The sequence below is a fragment of the Mauremys reevesii genome, linkage group 9 (genome assembly GCF_016161935.1).
Source record: "Mauremys reevesii isolate NIE-2019 linkage group 9, ASM1616193v1, whole genome shotgun sequence".
Classification (NCBI taxonomy): domain Eukaryota; kingdom Metazoa; phylum Chordata; order Testudines; family Geoemydidae; genus Mauremys; species Mauremys reevesii.
This window is the reverse complement of record NC_052631.1, coordinates 26,412,429-26,435,267: the sequence shown is the minus strand read 5'-3', so window position 1 is coordinate 26,435,267 and position 22,839 is coordinate 26,412,429. Positions and strand designations below refer to the sequence as shown.

Sequence of the window (22,839 nt, the reverse complement as noted above, 5' to 3'; positions counted from 1 at the left end):
CAAATGAACAAAAGTCTCTGTGAGGATAACCTCACACATCCGTGTATTCATGATATATGCGAACTTCTGATCTTCTGACGCTTTGAAGTGACCTGATACTTTCACTCCTGGTTCGCATATTTGATTTCTTGAACAGCCTTCGTGAAAATGATCTACACATGAAAAAGTAGATGATTGGATCCAGACATACATTACATGCAGACAGGAAAAGTGTCATTTCCTCGCAGTAGTACAGAATTTTATGTGCTGAATCATCTAAAAGTTTATCTATGTGGCTAAAAGTAAAGGGTATTCTACACAAATGATATGGGAGAAAGCATGTGAAAAATACAGCCACAACAACTCTTATGCTTTGATTGTGTTTTCGTTTTCTGCTTGATGAGCTAATAAATTGCTTGCTTGATTTGTATATGTACCTGGATATAGCAATGTAACATCCTATTAGTACTATAAGTACTGCTACAAACATACAGGTATTGATATAAATGACTGCTTCATGCCATTTTACTCCCAAGGGAGTTTTAAGTTTTATGCAATCATCTATATTTTTCTTTGTTGGATATTCATTGGTGAGAATCAAATTTGGTAAGGCTAGACAAGCCATAACAACCCAAACACATACAGACAAAATCTTGGTGAAAGTAATACTGTACATTCTGGAATCCCCAAATGGCTTTACCACTTTCAGATACCGGTCAATGCTAATGAGTCCAAGAAACACAATCGTAGTATACATGTTTGCATAAAACAAAACAGTGGAATATCGGCATAGAAAAAAGTTAAAGTGCAATGGTCCCAGTCTCGAGTCTTGAATTATTTTAAATGGAAATGTCAGTGTCATTAGGAGGTCTGCAACCACAATGTTTTTGAGGTAAAAGATAAAACTTGTTTTGTTTCTGATGTGGAAGAAAATCCATACCGCTAGACCATTCAGTAAGATGCTTGCCAGGAATATGATGAGGTAAAGCACTGGCAGAACAATGGTTGTAAATTCATTTTGTGTGGAGTTCCCAAGTAGACCTGTTGTGGAATTAGTTGAAATAACGTCGTCTTGGCCCAGGTGATAATCTATAGGAATGATGGAAAGAAATAATGTAAGTATGTTTTGACAGTTGTATAAATGATTGTAGCAGCTGTTCTCCAAGGCTTGTGATGTTATTGTCTTCGGCTGAGCCCAAATGATTCTCAGACAAACCAGTTTAGAAAACATCAACTTCTTTAATACAATATCCTTTAATATTATACATTTTAAAATAAAAGCATATAGCACTTGTTAGCCACAATAAATCAGAATACTGTAGGCATTGGTTTTCCAGGCTGCTGGAACATAAGGACTGTTCTGCAATTTGATAGAAAAAAACCTATGAATATGGCTAAAACTGATCATGCATTTTGACTTTCTCCTTTAATTAGTAACAGCAATACTTGTCTTTTTCTATAAAATACTTCGGTCCTTAAAGCATGTTACAAAAATCCCTACATCTCTGTTACCGCAATATGAGGTAGGGATCCCATACATCCCCAGTATTAACCCTACATTGACAAGTTAAGAAACGGTGGCAGAAAGGTTAAGGGAGCTGCTCAGAGGAAGGAGGGCTGCTGAGCTTGGCACAGTATGCTTCACTGTCTTGTGAGGTTGGGGGCAGGTGAAGCTCTGAAAGATCAGCTTCTAGCCAGACTATCCATTTTTTCAAGCATCAAGCTTTTTCAAGCATGTTGCTACAGTCCCGGCCATATGGAGGTGTGATATATATTTCTTTGCCTTGAGCAATGGAGGCTGGTGCACCTGCCACACAAGCATGGGTTGTACGGTCATAATGGCATTGGAACAATTTGTATAGTGGAGTGCTGAACACCATTGAACAAAACTGTGTATGATGGAAACCACTTCAAGCCAGGTGGTGCTGCTGCACCCCTCAGCACCCCTAGTCTGAGCACCCTTGTACTGTCAATGATTTTTCTCCTCTGCACCCTGCAAGGGCTTGTAGGATCGAATCCTAAGAGATTTGTCTAGACCACAGAGGATAGCGGGGTGAGGTGCTGAAATTGGAGTTGAGGAGTTCTCTCCTCCCTGTCAAGGGCCCCCATTTTGTTTCTCACTGGTGTACTACTTTTATTTACTTTTACTAGCAGGCCAAATGAAATACACTGAAAGAATCATGGTTTGAATGAATCTATTTTGTATAAACTGAATGCATGGAGGACTTTCTAAAGATAACTTTCCTGATACTTCAAGCTTTCATCTCCTGCAGCTGAGCTACTACAGCAAATATTTTTCGGATAGCTTAGGAAAACTTCCTTCATTGCCCTATTAGCAAAAATCTAAGGAGAGTTCTCGTATAAGAAATATAGTAATTGAACTTCTGTTACTTGTTGGATAATTTCTGAAGAAAATGTGTGTTTGCAATCACTGTTAAATTCTGCTGTAAAGTAAAAAAGAAGTGGGATGCACACGTGTATGAAACTTTTTTGTAATAACTTTGCATTGGCTAAGAAATCTACGGTGATAGCTTAAACCACAGTGTACTGTTGCACTTAAAAATACATTCCCAGTTCAAAATTCCAGCTAAGGTGAGTTTGTCTCTTAAATTAATTTTTTGTGGGGTAAGTGAGTGCACTGAGGCATGAAATAGGGAATAAACAGTGTGCTATCTTTCTGTCCTCTCAGTAGACATGCTTGGTGTAAGATCCATTGGAAGAGAGATGATGGTCTCTGCCTGAACAGTGCTAGGGTTTAAGCCTGAATGGAATAATGCACTGAAATTGCGTGATCCTAATGGGTACCTCAGTTGCATAGGAGAGTCAGTCTCTTCCGTGCTGCACCCTGTTCTTGCAGGGCTCAGCTAGGACAGTGTGAGAATGGGTGATTTCTATTGGCACAAGATTTACATTAGATGTGCAAGGCCGTAGAATTTGTGGGTGGAATGATGGCTTGGCACCCATATAAAAGGCTGTGTGATCCACTAGGTAAGTAATCAGGGTATTTGGGTGGAATTACCCAGCTAACAAGTTTATTCTCTGCTGCAAGGACTCTCTTCCTGCAGATATAGATCTGGTATCTTACTGTCATTGTTTAATGAAATTGTGACCTATTTTTGCTGTTATATTATAATCAAACACTTCTGCATAGCACTTTAAATCTCCAAAATACTGTACTAGCATTTGTTAATCAAAATAGTGCTGTCAGACAGATTAGGGGCATTATTATTTCCATTTAACAGATGGAAAGAGATTGAGATACCGAGGGTGCAATTCTTTGTTGTGCTCACTGGTGCAGAGGCCATAAACACAGTGGAGCCAATCACCGGGAAATTCTTTTGTTGTAAAGGGTAAGGAGTAAGGTCCATAAGTGTAGCACAGTGGCCACACTAGGACTCCCATCCTCATAAAAAGTAAGTCAGACCATCTCTGTGCTCCGGTTGTTCCTGGCTGTTGGAATAGTCCATAGCGCCATAGACAACTAGGCATGTGCCACAGTAGCCCGATGGAGGTCAAAGCAGCCACTTACCAGCCTCTGAATAGAGTGGCTTTCTGCCACTTCTGTTGCTTACCTGCATCTGCTCTGAGCAGAACCAGAATTGAGTCAAGAGAGGTTAAGTGCCTGAGGCCATACTAAGGCCTGGTCTACACTGGGGAGGTGGGTCGAACTAAGGTATGCAACTTCAGCTACGCAAATAGCGTAGCTGAAGTCGAACTACCTTAGTTCGAACTACTTACCCGTCCTCACGGCGCGGGATCGAAGTCCGCGACTCCCCCATCGACTCCGCCACCGCCATTCGCGGTGGTGGAGTTCCGGAGTCGACGGGAGCACGTTCGGAGTTCGATATATCGCATCTAGATGCGATATATCGAACTCCGAGAAGTCGATTGCTACCCGCCGATCCGGTGGGTAGTATGGACGTACCCACAGATGAAGTGGCAAAGTGCAGTACCTTCACCTGTCTGTGCCTATTATTTTGACCAGCAACAGGACATTTTAAAGAATTGTAATGCTGCTTTTGAAAAGTTGGAAGGAAAATTAAGTATTTGTAGAGACAATACTGTACATTTATGACCTAAAATACTTTTTTTTGAGAATAATGAATAGATTGTACAGTATTCTGAGCAAGAACATAAATGAATGGCAGATAGGCCATAAGGAAAAGTGGCAAATCTAATAGATTTTTTTGGCGCATTTAGCAAACTAATTAAGGTGGACTTTAACTGTACAGAGGAATATTTGTATCAATCTATTAAAATTAATAATTACGGACCAGGTCATATTAAGGTAGTGATTGATATTAACTCCCTTTGACTCCAAGGGGGAGCTGAGTGCTCAGCATCTCACAGGATTAGGTCCTATGTTTTGTAGTGCTGATATCATGGCTTATGTAGGTGTGTAAAGATTTAGCTGACACAACCTGTGCAAGTGCAGTATAATCAGAGTTTATCTGTTATACTTACCAGTGTTATACTTACCACTGGGAGTGCACTGTTGATCTTAATTATATGTTATCTTTTGGCTCTTTGTCATAGCAGAACATTGTCTTTTATTTAAAATGATATATTCACCCAGAATCAGGAAGATGAGAATTCTGTTTGGCCCTTATTAAATTGCTAAATATGAAATGCAATTTACTTAAATTCACAAAGCACAAAATTATAGTCATTGTGGATTTTAATCTCAAATATTTGTGATCAAATGGCTAACATTTAATTTTGTAATTATTCATTTATCTCAATGTTTCTTCTAAAAAATAATAGCAAATAATATTGTTTAAAATTGTCTCTACCTTGAACTTCTATGGTGTATTAAATGAGATTGGAAATCCATTGAGGAAATATCTGACAATACTTTGATAACCTTTTTTTAAAGGACTTATTTTTAAAAAATATTGCTCTTGATAGTAACTACTTCCAAGTAGGGGATACTATGAACTCTTCTCAGTTAGTTCCAACTTTTGAGAATTCTTTCGAATTTACCTGGTGTTTTTGCAAATGACAAGTTGAACCCCATTATTTTTGTTGATGTTGGTTTTCAACTGAAATACTTTTCAGGGGAGGCAGGGTTCATGGTCCTTGGACTCAGCCTGGGCTATACCAGCTTTAACTTCTGAAAAATACAGGAAATAAAAAATAATTAAAAATAAGCAGAAGTTTTTGGGCAACAGCAACATCCAGCCTTTCAGAAACCAAACTGATCAGAGAACACAGACAGCTGGTTGTCTGAACACTTTATAGGTATTCTTCCATTGAAGTATTTCCTAATTCTTTACTCCTGACTTCCCTCACTACACCTAAGCATCTTTTAAAGTATTGAACCCCAGCATGGATTGACGTACAGACATATGCTAATATTCAAACATAACTACCTCACTTCGCTCAGTCTGTTGTCCTAACTACTGAAATGCCCTTCGTTGCTACTTCAACAATTGTTTCCCTTCCTTATGAGCTGCCCTTGCAATGGACATCTTCTGTCTTGATGAAGAACCTTGGCTTTATGCCCATTCCTTTCTTGGATGAACACATGCTTAAGTCTGTTCTCAATTTTGGAATTCCCGGTGGCCAGTTTGGGCTGTTCCTCTTGTCACTGGATCTTCTAATGGCTTTCTGTCTCAACATATTAAACCTTTATATGCCCTCTATGGATAAACTGCAAGGAAAAAAAGAAGGTACCCGAGTAAAATACTGACTATATCTCGTGTGAAGAAAAATACTTAGAAAAATGTATGTTAAGTGCAATATCTTTTATTTTTCAAATTAAAAAATGTAATACACAGCCACAGTATACATCTGTGGTGTTATACATATATAAATATAGTGTGTGTGATATCATTAGCTCTTGACTTAATATAGGGAGTGTGGTGTGTTTTATCTTTTTTTTTTTTTTGAAATTTTAATTTTTTTTTGCACACTTCCTTATGGTTTGTATGGTGTATTACAATCCTTAGGTCTCTGACATGCTTACCTGCATCTACTGATGAGACTCTAGCACCAACAATTCCTCCTGTGCTCCCTCGGCAACCTACATCTCTAATGTTACATGCTCTCCTTTTGCCTCTCATTCACTTACTGAGTTCATAGCAGTTGTAGCAAGTCACCTCTGGAAACAGGGTTACAGTCATGGCCTATCCCCACAAGTGGCTAGTGTGGGGTAATTCTTTTCAGGGACAAAAATGACAGCATCCCAGCTCTTACATCTGTTCAGACTTTGGGTTTTATAAGTGAGTCCTAAAGAGAGAGAGTGATAATTCTTGCCCAGAACATCAATCAGATGAGGGATTCTCTGTAATACAGTCCTCAAGGAGAGCTTTTCCAGCTGCATAGAGCATGGTGAAAGTGTAGTCAGCCAGGGAATTCCAAGTCCTGTAGCGCTGTTTGTCAGACAAAGTAGCTCAGGCCCTACTGTATCCTCTCTCTTGAAATAATACCTTGGACTTTCTTATGGCTCTGGACCCTATAATTGCTCCTCCTACAAGCCAGCCAGGAACAAACCTTAGAGAATCAATAAATATCCCTCTCCTGTTTAAAACTTTCTTATTCCTTTTGTCTATATGCCTTTGATTTTAGAACAGTTATAGGAAGTACCAAAATATGGACAGGAAGCAGTAGCAACAAACACTTTACAGAAGTGAAAGTCTTGACTGTAACACCTCTCTGATAAAACGTTGTCTTCTGGGAACTCTAGGGCTTGAATCTCTTAAAGGGAACTCCTCTATCTGATGAACTTCACTATGATTATTTCTATTGTGATGGCACCTAGAGGCTCCAATCAAGATCCAATTGAGCTAGGAGCTGTACAGATGCATAACAAAAAGATCATCCCTCCCACACACATCTTATCAATTTAATGGGGTTTTTGGATAATGATTATCTGTCTAGTTAGGGAAGCACATGTTTTGAAGTAGTACAGTTGTGAAGAAATCATATTGCTTAGAGTTAAGGCTCCATATAGATGTTCTGAAGAAAAGGCATCTTTGCCTTTGGTGGAATTCTGTCAAGTCAACAAGTGTTAGTCAGGAGAGACAACTTATGTGTAATGAGGTATCTCAGTAGGAGGGTGGGGTTGATGAATAAGAACTGTATGCTTATCTTTGAGAACTAGGGGCCACCAAATGAAATTAATAGGCAGCAGGTTTAAAACAAACAAAAGGAAGTATTTCATCACATAACGCACCATCAACCTGTAGAACTCTTTCTTTGCCAGAGGATGTTGCCAAGGCGAAGACTAAAACAGGATTCAAAAAAGAACTAGATACATTCATGAAGGATAGGTTCATCCATGGCTATTAGCTAGGTTGGGCAGGGATGGTGTCCCAACCCTCTGTTTGCCAAAAGCAGGGAATGGGTGACGGGATGGTTCGCTTGGTGATTACCTGTTCTGTTCATTCCCTTTGGGGCACCTGGCACTGGCCACTGTCAGAAGACAGGATACTGGCTAGATGAACCTTTGGTCTGACCCAGTATGGCTGTTATGTTCTTACCCTAGTATACTTCTTCACTTCTTTGCTTTAAAGCAGCTCATATTACAGGAAATGTCATCCTGCTCATGGTGTGGGAAGAAATATAATAATCCCAGGAGAATTCACACTCTTCCACATATTGTTTCACCCTTAGATTTGGAAATGAAGAGTCTCCTCCTTCCTCTCCTCTCTATAAAAAGGGGGCAGATCTTGATGGAATACTACAGGGTCTCATTTAGTTGGTGACTGACTTTGTCCACTCTTGAAACAGACCCTTTTTCTTCCATATAAATGGCATTTCTGTGATGGACAAGGTTGATCTCCACCTTCTTACACTTGTTTATTGCCAGTTATCTAAGCTTGAGTTAGTTTTTTTTCTCCCCTAGTCCAATTTCATTCCATTCAATGTCATACCTCTCATCTTATGCATATCTGTACATCTATAGTAAAAATCCTGCTATTCCATGGGTCCTTCATACCTATTCAGCTGTCACTCTTAAGGGTTCAGTAGAACCTGCACTTTTATTCAGTTGGACCTTAAAGCAAACTTTTTAGCATTTTTGTGGTTTGTCTCTGGTTGGCTGGGGGGGTGTGTGTGTGTTAGTGCCAGTAAAAATAAAAGGTTGGCAGTTGCAATAAATGTAGGTTAAGTACATATTGTTGCATAGATGATGCAATCTTTTACTACCAATGTTGATAGACTAGTTTATGTGCATGGTAGATGTAACCTATGATTTAAATCTCGTATGAGGTTATAAGAGATTACATAGGGAGATATGGGATGAGTCAATAGTGTTTCTAATTACTACAGCTTTGAGTTCCCTGACCTGTTTCGGAAATGTAGCGCAAGGAAGAGAGTTTTAGAAAATATGTGGAGGGAAATCTGCATCTGTAAATCTCATTGCTCTTTTCCTGATCTTTAATTCACTACTTTTCTATTTTCTTACAAATTTTGTTTTCCCTGGACTAGATTGCATATGTTAGGTCATAAGTCTAATATCTGTTTAAATTTTTTTTAAATGTGCAACTTGAGTACTACAGTATAACTTTGTTGATATATTGCATTTTCCAATTCTAGTCATCACCATTCACATTGGTTTGTAGGTGAACTAAGTGTTTAAAGAGTGGGGAAAAAAGAGATTGAATATTAAATGTATCATTGGCTGGCTGTATGTATGTTCATTTTGTTACCTAACAGAACCAATTCTTTACAAGCTTTTTAATGGAAAACATTAATACACAAGGTTTTTTAAAAGAAAACAGGTTAGGTTGCAATGTAATACAGTATATTTGTGCACATTACTTTTGCAAGCACCCTTGTCCCACTCCACCACTGGCGCAAGCCCCAATTCTTCCTTTGTTTCCTTCTTCCCCTCCCATCCCTGTGCCTTTCACTGTGCTGCCCCTTGTGCTTGGAGTGTCCTGTCCAATCCATGAACCAGACCACTCTACCTTCCCCTCTGCTGCTCAGGTCCTTCATAATACACTTGTTCTATGTTGTCTATAAGAAATCTTAATTTGTCATTTAAGGGGAAAAAACAAACAATCTTTAATGGGACTCTTGGGATGTTCATGCAACATAACTGAGTAACCATATGATCTTATTTTTGTGATCTTCTAGGGGCCCCTGACTGCTACTGTTTGTTACTTTTACTAGCTGTGTAATGTCCAAAATGGATCATCCAAGACCATGCCTTTGTATTTTTATTGTTAAGAGATTAGCACACTTTTGAGAGCTGTAGAAATTATAGTAAAAAAATCAATTACTCCATTCAAATACAAGTTAAGTATAGCATACACATTGTATGACGCGTTACCAGGTAATGTTTGTAGCTGTCATTTGTTAAGAGGTCAAGAAAAGTTGAATGCCTAAGTTTCAGGGCAAATGTTTGCACCTGGGAAACTAAGAGACTTGAGGGAAGTATTTGTGGAGGGTTTTGTTTATAAAAGTGAGTTTTGTGATTGAGAGAGACGCTAGATGGATAGTCCCAAAGATTAGTCTTTTTTATCTAGGAAACAATGCAGCCTGGACAAGCTACAGTGTGAGCTTCTCCTGGTACCACAGCTATGTGCCTCAACTCAGACCTGGAGAGACCACCTTTCAGAGATCAGAGAACAGTTCAATGTACCTGTTTGTATAATACTTGGTGCTTCTGCTTAGACTTCCTTAGGAGGTGTCCGTTATCTCTGCCCTGAGCCATCAAATTGTCACTCAATATTTCCTAGTGTTAGAAACTCAGCGCCAGTGAGAAGAGGTGGCTGCAAGATGGGATTGAAGAGAATCAAGAAAGCTGTTCTGTGATGAGGCCAGTTGAGGAACTTCTTCTGCTCTGTGGTTGAGTGATAAAGTGTGGTGTTGGAGGAGCTTAAAAGGAGATGAGGTGAGGGTTGAGGGGAAATCCAAGGAGGAACTAAGAGACCAAACAGGGTATTTTGTACTGAACACAGAAATGTACAAGAAGTTTTCTGCAGATGATAAAATGGTTCCTATTTCTAGGTATAACTAAGGAGACTGCCATTACATTCTAATGAAACTGCAGTTCAGAGAGATAATAAAGGAAAAAAAATACACCCTGGATCAGATTCTCTTATCCTTTTGCACTACAGATTGGCTGGACATTTGCAGCATCCTCCCTGGTATGCTAGTATTCTCACCTGGCATAGAGTCAATTTAGCCAGCCTTTATGCATCTCTTTCCCTGCCTGTTGTAGGGGGCATTCTGTGGGGTATGAAGGGCTATAGAGACTGGATAAGTGAAGAGTTTGGGCCTCAGGTGCCTACTTTGCTATTATTAAGCACCTACTATCTGACAGGCCTAAGACAGGGCTACAGTAGGAGTGCTTTCACCATATAGCCATACCAGGGTTCTGTGCCATAAAGAGGCATTCTGTGGCTTGGGTCCGGGATACCTAGAAGACTGCTTAAAGCTTTAGAATGAAGATCATGGTCAACAACTATGCTCCTCTGGCACAACAGAACTCAACACTAAGAGAGACAGCTTTCTCAGGGGCTGGTCCAAGCTCCAAGCCAGGGAGCTTATTCTACAAGAACTAAGGACCGTCATAAACCACACATTCCACTGCAACTGCAAGGTTCATTTCTTTGACCTGCCTTCTCTAACATAAATACATAGCAACATGTATGTTAACAAAAAGTGAACTTTCTCCCCCCCCCCCCCCAATACCCTACCAAACCAAGGCATTCCACTGCGTTTGTTTGTTCTCTCGGGGAGGGAATGAGAGAACAAATGCATGAGATGTTCAGCATTGCTTAATGCACTACTGTAAGGCACTCAGATACTACAGTGATGAGTGCAGAATAACAACATATATAGACTAATATCCTGGCAAAGTGCTCCCATTGTGGACATACCTTATACTGGCAAAACTGCACTTTTGCTGCTATGACTTATTCCAGGTCCACCGAGTGAAATAAGCTATAAGAAGTAAGCACTCTTATACCAATACAATTGCATTGACGCTGGCTTTTGTTGATTTAGCTATGTCAACAAAAAGTCTCACCAACATAGCTATGCTGGCAAACTGTTCTTGTTAGACCTGCTTTTAGTGTCAAATTGTACTGTCATCTATGCTGGTTTAAATTCAGAGTAACTTCATTGAGTCTAGATTTACACTCATAACTGAGTAAAATTTGGCTCTTTCTACATAACGCTGCTCAAGCCCATTGTGGACAATGGCATGAATAAGACTTTTCTTTCAACCTAGTACTGAGTTCAGCATGCCTGGAGGTATATCCAGAAGCATGCATGTACAAAGATATACGTCCTCAGGGTGTATGACTATTTTTCCAGATTAAATTTTATGTTTAGTGGCACCAGTTTTTTTTTAAATAAAGCTATGTTCATAACACTTCTGCTGTCACATGGTTCTTTCAAAGCTCAAATTTACTCCTGTGAATTTTCAGTTTTTCCTTTGTGTAATATCAGTGATTTAGTAAGAGCTTATTTGAACCCCTAGGTGGCTGAAGGCACCACTTCTTGATTTACAGGCCTTTCCACAGGTCAGTTGGGGAAATAGAGTAATGTTTGCTAGTTACATGTGTTTTCAAATCCTCTTTCCTCAACTCCTCTTTCTGCTCTCATCTCTCATTGTTGATGAATATACTTCAAAATGTTTTAATTCAGATGTTAACTTTGACTTTCCATATTGATTTGTTTGCTGCTGTAGTTTCTTACTATTGATTTCTGCTAGGGCTCAATTAATGAGTTTTTTTCAGGATATATTTTTCTTCTCTTTCCTTTTGATCTGTTGCTCATTAGAAGTTGACTAAATGTTTTCTTTCAGGAGCACATTCTATTCCGTGCAGAGGATGTGTGTAGTCCAACAAAGCTGTGTTTTTATAACCACTGATTGAATACTTTTTGGTGATTTTATCTTTTTCTCCTGGAACATGCATAACAGCTTGACAGTGATGTTGATGAAATATTTTCAGTACTTTGGTATGCTGGCCATAACATGTCCATATTTCATGGTCACAGAGTGAAGTGGAAATTGCTACTGCATGTTCCATGTGGGTGTTCGTCTTTTGTGTTGTGCCATACCGGTTCCAGACTCAATATTATAATCTGCTCTAAGCAGAGGATATTGTATACAAAAAAGGGGCAAAAGTACAAGAGATGCAATGCTAAACACATCTCTCTGAGGCTTTGTTTGCTATAACACATGGATTCAAGCGAGCCACCCACAGGCATGGCCTGCTTTCCCATTATGCAATTGACAGATGGTCCTTCCTGTGAAGGACAGAGGAGTGCAGTTGAGTGGTGGCAGACTATGTGATGGCCTGTGCTTCCCCTCCTGAATCTGTCAGCCTCTTATTAGGTCACTGATATGCTTTCATTCCTATGGTGGCCTGAGCACAGAGAAGAAAAGCTGGATAATACCCTCTCCCCTCTTCCTGTCTTTAGTCACTTCTTCAGGTATATGGAGGCACTGCCGCAGCTTCACAAAGTGGCCTTCTTAGAACCCATGTTGAGAATCTCTGTCATAAAGGATGCAATTTTCATACTTGACCTTCCCAACAAAGATGATGTATATCAGAGTCTTTTTTGTTTTTCTCAGCAAAATCTTGGCCTCTGGCTCCTAGAACTCTCTCTAACCATTCATTTCTAACTGATTAACTTGTCTCCTTGAACCCTCCATCCTTTTCTTCTCCCTCATCATTAACCTCTCTTGCTCATTTAGCACTTCCCCATAGCTTTGATGTGTGTTCAGAGGGGGAAGGAAAAGACCCTTTTTGACACTGTGTCTGTCTGTCTTAAGGTTTTATCCTGGGGTCCATCACGTTAGTAACTCATTCAGTTTTCTTGTCTTGGAACCCTTCCTTTCATCCCATTGTACCTTATGTTTGGATGACCCCAGCTTTTCTCATGGCTTCAACAACCACCTTTATGCAGATGATTCCCAAATAAACTTCACCACTTCTGACCTCTTCCTTTGTTCAGTTTTACACCTGCTTTTCTTTCTGATGGCATTTGGATGTTCTGCCACCAACTTAATGGCTAAAGTTGGACTCCTTTTCCCGCCCCCTTCCTGCCCCAATCCTTTCCTCTTTCCCTTTCTTCTTAATCACTGTTGGTATTTCATTATCCTCCCCATTACCCAGGCTTGATCCTCTTTGTTCCTCTCTCTTGTCTTTTCTCTCTCCATATCTAGTCTGTTGCCAAATCATACAAGTTTTAAATCCACCCTTTCCTCTCCATCCCTTCTGCCAAAATTCTTGACCATGGCCTTGGAAATCTCTCTCCTCCTCCTCAGACCTTACTCCCTTTGATTTATCCATAACATGACTGAAAGAATAAGCTACCACTTTTGGTGCTTGGACCATGTAATTTCCCCATTTCAATTCCTTTTATTAGCTTCCCCTTGCCCTCTGCATCAAGTACAAATTTTTACTTCTTCCCGGCAAGGCTCTTTACACCTTCACTTTGCTTAAATCTCTGTATGGTCATTTCATCCTCCTCCACTTTGACCAAGCCTCTCTCCTACCTACTCCCTTCACATTCTCTTCATATTCTTGCCTTCATGTCTCCCTCCATGCTGCTCCTTAGCCAGGAGCAATCTCATGTCAAGCAACCTCACACTCATCATGCAGATACTTCTTTAAAAGACCATATTATCTTTATTGTATTTAAGTGATCTTCCAAAGTTATTCTAAAATAATAATAATAATGTACAAAATAGCTCAAATCATTATTTAGGTTGGAGAATTGAACACTCAAAAGTTAGGAAATACTAGATTTATGGTTGCATGGACAACCGTAATTTTGGCTCCTTGTGCAGCCATCCTGTGCACTGAATTTGGCAGGGATCCTGTGGAAAAAATAGTATATGATAATGTAATTAAAGATTGTATTTTAATGCATATGCACAAGGGGGATGAGTTGAGGTTTCATGGCAACCTTAATACTGACATTTTCTAACTTTCAAGTGCTTGATTTTACAACTTAAATTTACTTTGAAATAGTTTTTTGTGTATACTGTTTCCTAAGATTTTATTTAAAAAGGGAAAAGCAAAGTCTGGAGATTTGAAATAGTTTATATTTCAATCAAATAGGAATGGAATTTCATGGGACAAAGAAAATATACTTCTGTAACTCAAAAGGTTTCCCCTTGCTGTATTTCAAAGACCTGTTGTCAACAATTTGGGGAGCGGGGAGTAGGGGCTTAGAGTATTTTAAGAAAAGGTTGCAAGAATATTTTATGATGGAGAGCGCTTGACAACTAAAATATAGGAGTCTCTACCTTCACTATCAGCACTTTTATTCCATTTAACCCAGTTGCCTCTGAGGAAACAAGGTGTTTGAAGGTGAGTGGAGGACTCTAGAGAGGCATTTCACATCCTTTCTTTGTGGTGGTATGGAAACATCATTAGCAACACTTCTTCAATGTACAATATTTTACAATATTAAATGACTGTAGCACACTTTATTAGACCATAAATTTGACACCACAGTCTCCATTACTGCTCTCCTGGCTGACTTAACAGGGAACTCTCTTCACAAAAAGAGATTAAAAGACCTTGGGATGTCCAATGAGAGGAAGGAAATTCCTCCATTCCAGTTAATCAGGTAGTTTTACTAAGGCATTTTTGGGGGAGCTATAGAGTCCACTTGCCCTTCTGTGCAGGTAGTTATGACCAGATGCTTATATTCAAGACACCAGATGCTTATAATTAGAACAAGACAAAAATCTCAGATTAAACATATCTGATAAGCCTGCGCCCCCATTCTGATGCCTTCTGCTCGTCTTTGCTCCCTGTGCAGTTTAAAGGAATGCAGGGCTCAGTGTTGCATTGTCTTTTGAATGACTTTCCAGTTCAGTTGCTCATGTAGTAACAATGCAGCCTAGGCTGTTCCAAAGCCCAAAGTGCCTGAGGACCTCTGGCACTTGGAACAGCTCAGACTTGATTGCGTGCTAGTGCATGAATGGTTGACTTGTGCAGGTGTTGAACCATCTGGGCCCAGAGTTCCCTCCCCTCCCTACCCTAAAGGAAGACACTAGCAGTTAGGGAGTGGGGACTAGGAATGAGACTGCAAAGTTGTAATGTGGAAGGAAACTGGAAGAAGAGGAGGAGGAGGAAGGGAGACAAAAAAGGCCATGGGAGGTTCAGGAAGTGCAACACCTGTGACAATCCTTCAATTTGTTTATTTCCACACCTCTATGAAAAAGTTGCCTTCTGTTTCTAACCCATTCACACAGTCCAACCTCTGTCCCTCCTCCTCCTCCCGTCCCATCTCCTCCACTTGCAAATTCCTCTATCCTTTGATCCCCTCTTACTCCTTATAGGAACCAAACCAAGTCCTCATATCCACGTAGGACAAGCATCCCCTCTCAGACAGATCAGTCTCCTCTTCTCCTAAACCACCTATGGCAGTATCCCTGGCATCAGGGTTAGAAATGAGAGGAGTGGTAGGAAATCTAATTTACAAGTAAATAAAAAAATGAATTAAAGGCTTTTGTGAGGTGACTGATTTCTCACTGAAAGGGTAAAATGATGTCAGGAAACCCTTGATTTGAATCCTAATCAGAGGGGTACTGGCCTGGGTTTCCATCTGATCAGACTGATACAATTTCTTGTGACTATATGTCGTTTGATGGCCATTTGTAGTAAGAGTCCAGGTAGACATTGTTTTAAAGCAAGCTGCAAAACCTCTAAATACCACTTGATTTAAAAAAAACAAACAAACCCCTTTTGCTAACAAAAGGAAATGTGTAAAGCTGGAAGAAGTTATAGACTACTATAGTACATTTGACACAATACACAACACACATTCATTTAACAATATAGAAATTATAGTCTCACTGTTACTTTTGAGTTCTTGGAACCTGAGAATAATCATTCAAGTGTAGAATAATCATTAAGTGATATAGATGTTTTTGGAAGTGTCATAGATTGACAAATGTATTTTGCCTCCTGAGCTTAGAGACTTATCAGAAGTACAGCTCATACAGTTGCTAAGTTGTTTAATAGCTATGTGGTTCTTCCAAGTGACTCTTAAACCTAACAAGTTTTAACATGATTTCAGAAGATTATGAAGGAAGGGAACCCTTATTCTTTACAGTATAATTAACAGAAGTCGAATATATTTTTCCCTTTTTGAAAGAGGCAAAAAGAATTGAACGTAAACCTTTTCTAACTAATTTGGAAATGTACGGAGTTTATTTTCGATATCAGCTACTCTGCCTTTAAGAAAGAGCACTTCAATGAGACTTTGAGCTCCTGCCCTTACATAAATATTGTAAGGGGAACAAATAGAAAAAATACTAATCTTTTAACTTTTGGGTATAGAAAATGTGTGTCTTCATAACATTTTGAATGGATTGAAGATTAGTAACATGTCATTACTAGGCACAACTTTAATGCTTCACATTAATGTGATGTCTAATTTATGATTCTAAGCAGTTTTAACCAGTGACATTTTAACTCCCATTTTGTACTTACTTAAGAATGGTTAAAAACAAGGTGGTATTTATATTTTTTAAACACGTAATGAACACCTTATCTGACCCTTTTGACAGCACTAAAAAATCACTTACCTGTCATCATTATTGCGCCCCGTTTGTCTCTTTCCTGTGTCTTCAGAATGCATTAGGCTCCTCAAAAATGTATCTTGAAACTAAAACAGGCATAAAAGTATTCCTTGCAAAAAAGTAGTAATAGAAATCATTTCTGGATGAATTAAGCTTTTTTTTTACTTAGTGATTCTGCCACCTTCTGATTGTTTTTTGTGACACCTGATCAGAGAGTCAAAATTCCCCGTCAGGAACAACTGCAGCAACTGGCTTTCTCATTACTTGGAGTGACTCACATGCCAGTGTGTAGGTAAGATCTGCAAACTTCCTGAGTCTGGAGCAATACTAGCTAAAGAAGCAGACAGTGATTCACCTGGAGCAGTGGGTTAGTGTCTTTAAAGCCAGAAGCATTCAAGTTAGGGAGATGTGAAGAGTCTGAAAGCATGTTTTACAGTAACTATGTAATCATGCCTATGTGTTTCAGTTAATACTACTTTGTTAGTAGAGAAAATATGTAATGTGGTGCTTAAAATTTTTCTGCTGGACACGTCAGTCTATTTTCTGTTGGTCATGACCATAATGTTACCTGTTAATTCCTTTTACTCTGTCTATATTTAGATATCTTTTAAATGTTGTCCTTTGATCAAATCTTCTGTTCTAAATGATGTATTGAATGAAAATGTTATGTACAGATTTTAACTAAGAAAACTAAACTTTCCATTCACTTCATACTAATTACTACAAGAGCATTCTTTTGAGAGTCTGAGTTTTACCTGTGCCTCTTGCATCTCTACAGTTAAGAGTTGCAGGTACATAGAAAGGCAGATTTGTATATGTCCTGTTCTTTATTGAGAAAGTTGGGGAAAGGTAATTTTATTTTAAACCAGGAGAAGATGGTGGTTAATTCCCCATTTCTTCAGCCTCTGTGGGGCTCTGTTGGGTCTCTGAAAAAACTCTGACCTTTGTTAGAACTTCCCTGCAATGACCACTAGGCCAAAACTGCTTCTGGAGCATATATGAGCTCCTGTGGGTTCTCCTCTGTCTTGTACACATATATTGTCCTTCTCTTCCTCAGAAGTCTGTGATAGTGAACTTGTTCCTACCCAACAATGCCAGGAGATAGGAGACAGTCCTCCTCTTCCTCACTTTAATGTCTTAAACAGAGCTGCTGTTTGGAAGGAAGGTGCTAATACCAGATGCATCCAACCACCTGCTTAACGGGCAGCTCCTATCCCTGTACTGGTGAACTGTTCCATCCTGTTGGGGAGGGGGCGGGGGAAAGCCCACACTAGAGTCTGTGAATGCCATCCAGCCATGCATTTGTGCTTTTATCCGGTTCTGGTCAAAAGTAGGTAATGTCCACCTGCTTCTGCATTTCCCCACAGAAATAACACGTGCTTCCCGATTTCAGGAATTTCCTGGTGTTTTCTATTGTGAAGGGAATAGAAGACATACAAAGTGAGCCAGTTACTCTTCTGTATATTACCTTTTGTCCTTTTATCAGAAATTGCAAGCTGGTCCCAGTAACCAGGTTATTCATTCCATCTGGCTAGTTACACTTTCATCACCAAAGCTTCAGCTTCTGTAATCAACTGCAGTTGCACTAGTTTTGTTCTGAAGTGTTATCAAGTACTAATATAATTCCCGGTAGGTTTTGTAGTGCTTTCCCCAAGTCCATGCAGGGTAGAAGGTCCCAGTTGGCATTGTTGTAGACACTCACTAGTCTACAAGCCTTACTAATGGATTATCCTCATTAGTACAGATGTGTGAAGTTTTTCTATAATGCTCTCAGGCCCATATCAATTCTTCCTTTGGGGTACAGCATGCCTATAAAATGTGGGATGGACAGACACGCATGCAAATATGCATACATATACACACAATTAAATGAAAATTTAAGCTACATTTCTTTTGCATTGTTTTAATACTTGTTAGAAAGGTCCAAGGGTTTAGTTATTGGTACCCCAAAATATAATAGATGGATTTTTTTTAATAGTGATAAATTACAACGGTGGTTGTCATGGTATAAATAACTACATAGACTAAAAGAGATAAGAGTATGAAAAGGTTAAAAATAAGATCCTACATGCTTTTTTTAATCCAAATGTGTGTGCCAGTTCTCAAGCTGAAGCTTGTCAAGGCTAGTCAATGTCTAAAGGGAATACCATGGGGTTAGTCATGAAAGTGGTGTGAAAGAAATTTAAAATTTTGATGAAAAGAGCAGCTGAAAACCAACCCTATAACTTTATTATTATTCAGATTATTTAAAGGTTGAATGTGCTTGTATATATATTATTCTAGTGATTATAGAGTAATTCTCCTATTTCATAAGTCTTGAACAACTTTATTAGAACAATTATTAGGTTGTTGCTTCATACTAAATCTTTTTATTGTCATCTTTGAAAATACAAATGTTAGGTTTATTTTTAATACACATTTACCACCTGGATAAGACGTGTGATATATTTATGGTGTTTTTAACAGAAAATTGGTGGAATGAACCAAGCTTGCAGTATAGGCATGGTTCCTCACGCTTTCTAAAGTGGTGTTCAGCAAAACTTCTGAGTTCTGTGTGTTTCAGCTGCAGAGGCCAGATGTGTGTGTTAATATAATTTAGAAACCTGAGTTTTGACTCCAAGTAGCAAATTGTTCTATTTTTAGTAACACCCATAGATTATTGTGGAACATGAAAACATGCCTACCTTTGTGTGTACCTATGGAAAATGGTGCCATTTCAAGAGATGATGTTGACTTAACTGAGTGTGCATTAGGAGAACAATGACATAACCACGTTAGAGGAGGTTCTCAGAGTTCATATGGCACTGTCCACTAGTCACCTTCCGTTAATTGGAAATACACACATTTTCTGTTACTGTCTGTCCAGGTTCCTCTAATGGACATTTGTAGGTTTTGGCTTATGATATGATATTTTTCTGCTTACTACTTTACTGAAGTCCATGTACTTTTACCTTTGTCTTGATACCTACCCTACTAAAGGGGCAAATAGAGAGAGGATTTCAATAAGAACCAACATATGCAAAGTATCTCTTCTTTGTCTGCCCTCCATCTTCAGCTCCTTAGTTTTTTCACCTCAGCGTTAATGGATCACTAGTTGGAGTTATGCCTCTTGATTGTTTCCTTATTTCTGAAAGAGAACTATACAGGTTTTGACTTATGTGGCTTAATTCCTATAATATTAGGGTTCTGCAAATATCTGCCTTAGGATTGATTTCACGTAGTACCTCTAAACTTGAGTACCATGTATGTTAAACATCCTGCATATCTTCCTTGGATTGCCAACTACTGTTTACAACACAACCTTTTATTTCTGCATCTCTGATGAATTGAGAGTATTGCTCTGTAGTGAGAGAGATATTGTTGCCTTGTTAGAAGGGTTTGCACTACCATTTCTTAAAAGTTAGGCATATATATGGGGTCTAGAATTTGTTTGTGGGGCATTTTGTGAACTCTTGATACCTGATTGAGTTATTCCTGGAGTTGAAAAAAGTGAGATCTGGTGATCTGAAAAGTAGAAATACCATGCAAAGACACCTTTCATATTCTTTCTTTTTTTAAAAATAAGGCACTGAGAACAGAGACAAGGACTATATTAGGGCTTGTTCAAATAAGACTATTTAGCACGCGGGGTTCCTGCAGAATCTAGCTGCATGGCCCACTTAAAAATGCTTCTGTTGGAAAACAAAATGACTTGTGAGTGAATAGATTAAAAATGGGCAAAATAATCTCAAGTGGCTGTCATGGGAAATGACACTGGAAGCCCAGACTGCAAGTACTACATAAAGGAATAGTGCTCAGGGTACACTTGCTGTATTGTAAAAATGAAGAGGAAGAGAGTGGAATAGGGGGCCTGGAGTCAGGTTTATTTCTCAGAACCAATTCAAACCACAAAAAATGTTCCAGTTCAGACAAGAATGAGGTTTAAATTGGTCAGCTGGTCACTACGTAGTGTGTTTGTTCCTTTCCTCACCATAGTGATAGCATATAAGAGAGATACGTTTGATGCCCAAATTAAAGAAAAAGCCCTTCTTCAGTAGTGATGCACCAAAACAAAGGAACCTAGAATGAAAATCTTATGCATGCTGTTTTTTTCTTCCTGGGTGGTTGCTGTATCAAGAAAAAACAGGGTAATTTATCTAATATCAGTTCTGGTGTCTGAGATGTTCCAGCCAGCCCTGTTAAATCACATTTGTGAAAAAGGTCAGGTTTGGAAAAGCCACCAGAAGTGTGAAATGTTTGTTTATGTTTTATCTGAATGATATAAATCCATTCATTGTGCAAAAGAGAGCTGAAAAAGAACAGGCTTTGTGGTGAGGTTTCTGGTACTTCCTGGCTGTGGTAAAGTCTGAGTCTCATGAGTGTCTTCTCTTGTGGTATTGAAGCATTTCTGCTTGCAGCTTCAAACAGAAGCAGAAAGGATGGAGGCAAGTTGTGAAAATGAAAAAGCTTTCTAAAAAAAAAATTTGGACTTTATGTGTGTGTGTGAAGGGGGAGAGAGTTAGTGAGTTTCAGGAAACTTTGGTTTAGGGGGAAATTTATCTCAGATAGTTTGTCCATTCCTTTCTTTTAAGCTATGGGGTATTAGATTTCCATTATAAACTAATCTTAGGCTAATCAAAAAAGTTTTCAGGTCTAGCTGTACTACTTGAGTTGTAAAATTGGCCTGGAATTCTCAGGAGAACATGCAGCGTTACCTCTTTCGTTTATCAATGCATGCCAACTTCTCAGGAGAATAAATGCAGCGTTACCTCTTTCGTTTATCAATGCATGCCAACTTGGTTGAGACAAGGTTGTGTGACTTCCGGTAAAGAAGCTATGGGTTTGAATTTTCTTTTAAGCTATGGGGTATTAGATTTCCATTATAAACTAATCTTAGGCTAATCAAAAAAGTTTTCAGGTCTAGCTGTACTACTTGAGTTGTAAAATTGGCCTGGAATTCTCAGGAGAACATGCTTTTTTATAATATTCCCAACATGCTGTAAGGCCAGCTTTTCTCATGGTATTTTGACAGTTTGTTTCCTTTCTCCAGGTATAAACCAGAATTGCAAAAACACGTGAAAAAAAAAAACAACAACCTGGAGAATCTGAAAACATTTCAAAACCTAACAGATACTTCTCTCTAAAGTGAGCAAAAATTAGGTGTCTCTTAGTTTTGCAACAAGTCTGCTCTTCTATACTATAAATGTTCGTATTCCTGCCTCTCGGTCAGTGTCTTAAGATGAAGGCAGCTAAAAAAGCTGATTCAGACTTCTGTAAAAACCTTTGGCACACCCCTGTTTTCAGGAACAACTCAGTTTATACTGTGGTTACACCCACCATTAGTTGCAATCTTCTTGCTACTTGTGCTGTGCAGTAAATGTTTCCAGCATATGTTTACACATGCTTTTAAATAACTGCAGTGTTTTATAAACAGCAGATGATATAAGACAAAATCAAAAGTTTCCTTCTCCTTCAACTTCTGTTAGAAATTTGCATCAAGCTTTATCACGGAGATATTGTGCAATGAATGACATGACTCTCCCATTATCTGCTTACACTAAAGAAGCTCAAATTACAGTTTAGACTGAGAAATGGATCCATATCTGAACTTCCTGAAACTCACAGGATTGTTTGCATTCAGAGTTCTGATATAGCCCCTTACAAAGAGATGTCTGAGTTGCAAAGTTTGGTTCTGAATCAGGTCCAAAGTTCCCCTAAAATACAGGAATCGGGGGTGGAGGGAGTAGGTTTTTCGATTACAACATTGTGGTTTGGGCCTAACTCTAATTTTACTATGAATTGCTTATTCATTTTTTTTAAATTTAGCATTAGCCATAACGGTAATGGTTTTGTGTGAGTGGGATCAATAATGCGTATTCCATCATCTGCCTCTTTCCTACCACCTTTCTTTAAATATGTGAAGAGTGTGTTAGCTTTCAGGCACTACCGAAATAAATAACTTATGGTCATATTAAAGCAGCAAAGAATCCTGTGGCACCTTATAGACTAACAGACGTTTTGCAGCATGAGCTTTCGTGGGAGAATACCCACTTCTTCTTGCATCCGAAGAAGTGGGTATTCTCCCACGAAAGCTCATGCTGCAAAACGTCTGTTAGTCTATAAGGTGCCACAGGATTCTTTGTTGCTTTTACAGATCCAGACTAACACGGCTACCCTTCTGATACTTATGGTCATATGTTCATTTTTGCCAAAGCAATCAAAATAATTCTGCTAAGGATTGGAGAAACAATTGAACGCTCAACAGCAATTTTTACTGAGAGGAAGGAACTGATTGAAAACCTTGATAATAGAGAAGTTCAAAGCTAAGAACTACTTGAAAGAATGTGTTCATTGGCCTCAACTGTACA

The 22,839-nt window shown here is 38.9% G+C and overlaps 2 protein-coding genes across 13 annotated transcripts in view; one reads left to right on the top strand and one right to left on the bottom strand.

Moving 5' to 3' along the window:
* MED12L (mediator complex subunit 12L) overlaps positions 1-22,839 on the top strand; it is a 330,165-nt gene that overhangs the window by 186,152 nt on the left and 121,174 nt on the right. The window lies entirely within an intron of this gene.
* On the bottom strand, positions 32-4,996 carry GPR87 (G protein-coupled receptor 87). The gene is made up of 2 exons (XM_039487300.1): positions 4,963-4,996; positions 32-1,068 (listed from the first exon to the last, which is right to left on the bottom strand). Exons 1-2 carry the CDS (start codon positions 4,994-4,996, stop codon positions 32-34), a joined length of 1,071 nt encoding a protein of 356 aa, XP_039343234.1.

Coding starts and splice junctions, on each gene's coding strand:
- GPR87 (XM_039487300.1), bottom strand. CDS start 4,996: ATGGGGTTCAACTTGTCATTTGCAAAAACACCAG. Junction 1,069..4,962: donor GTCATTTGCAAAAACACCAG/GTAAATTCGAAA, acceptor TCATTCCTATAG/ATTATCACCTGGGCCAAGAC.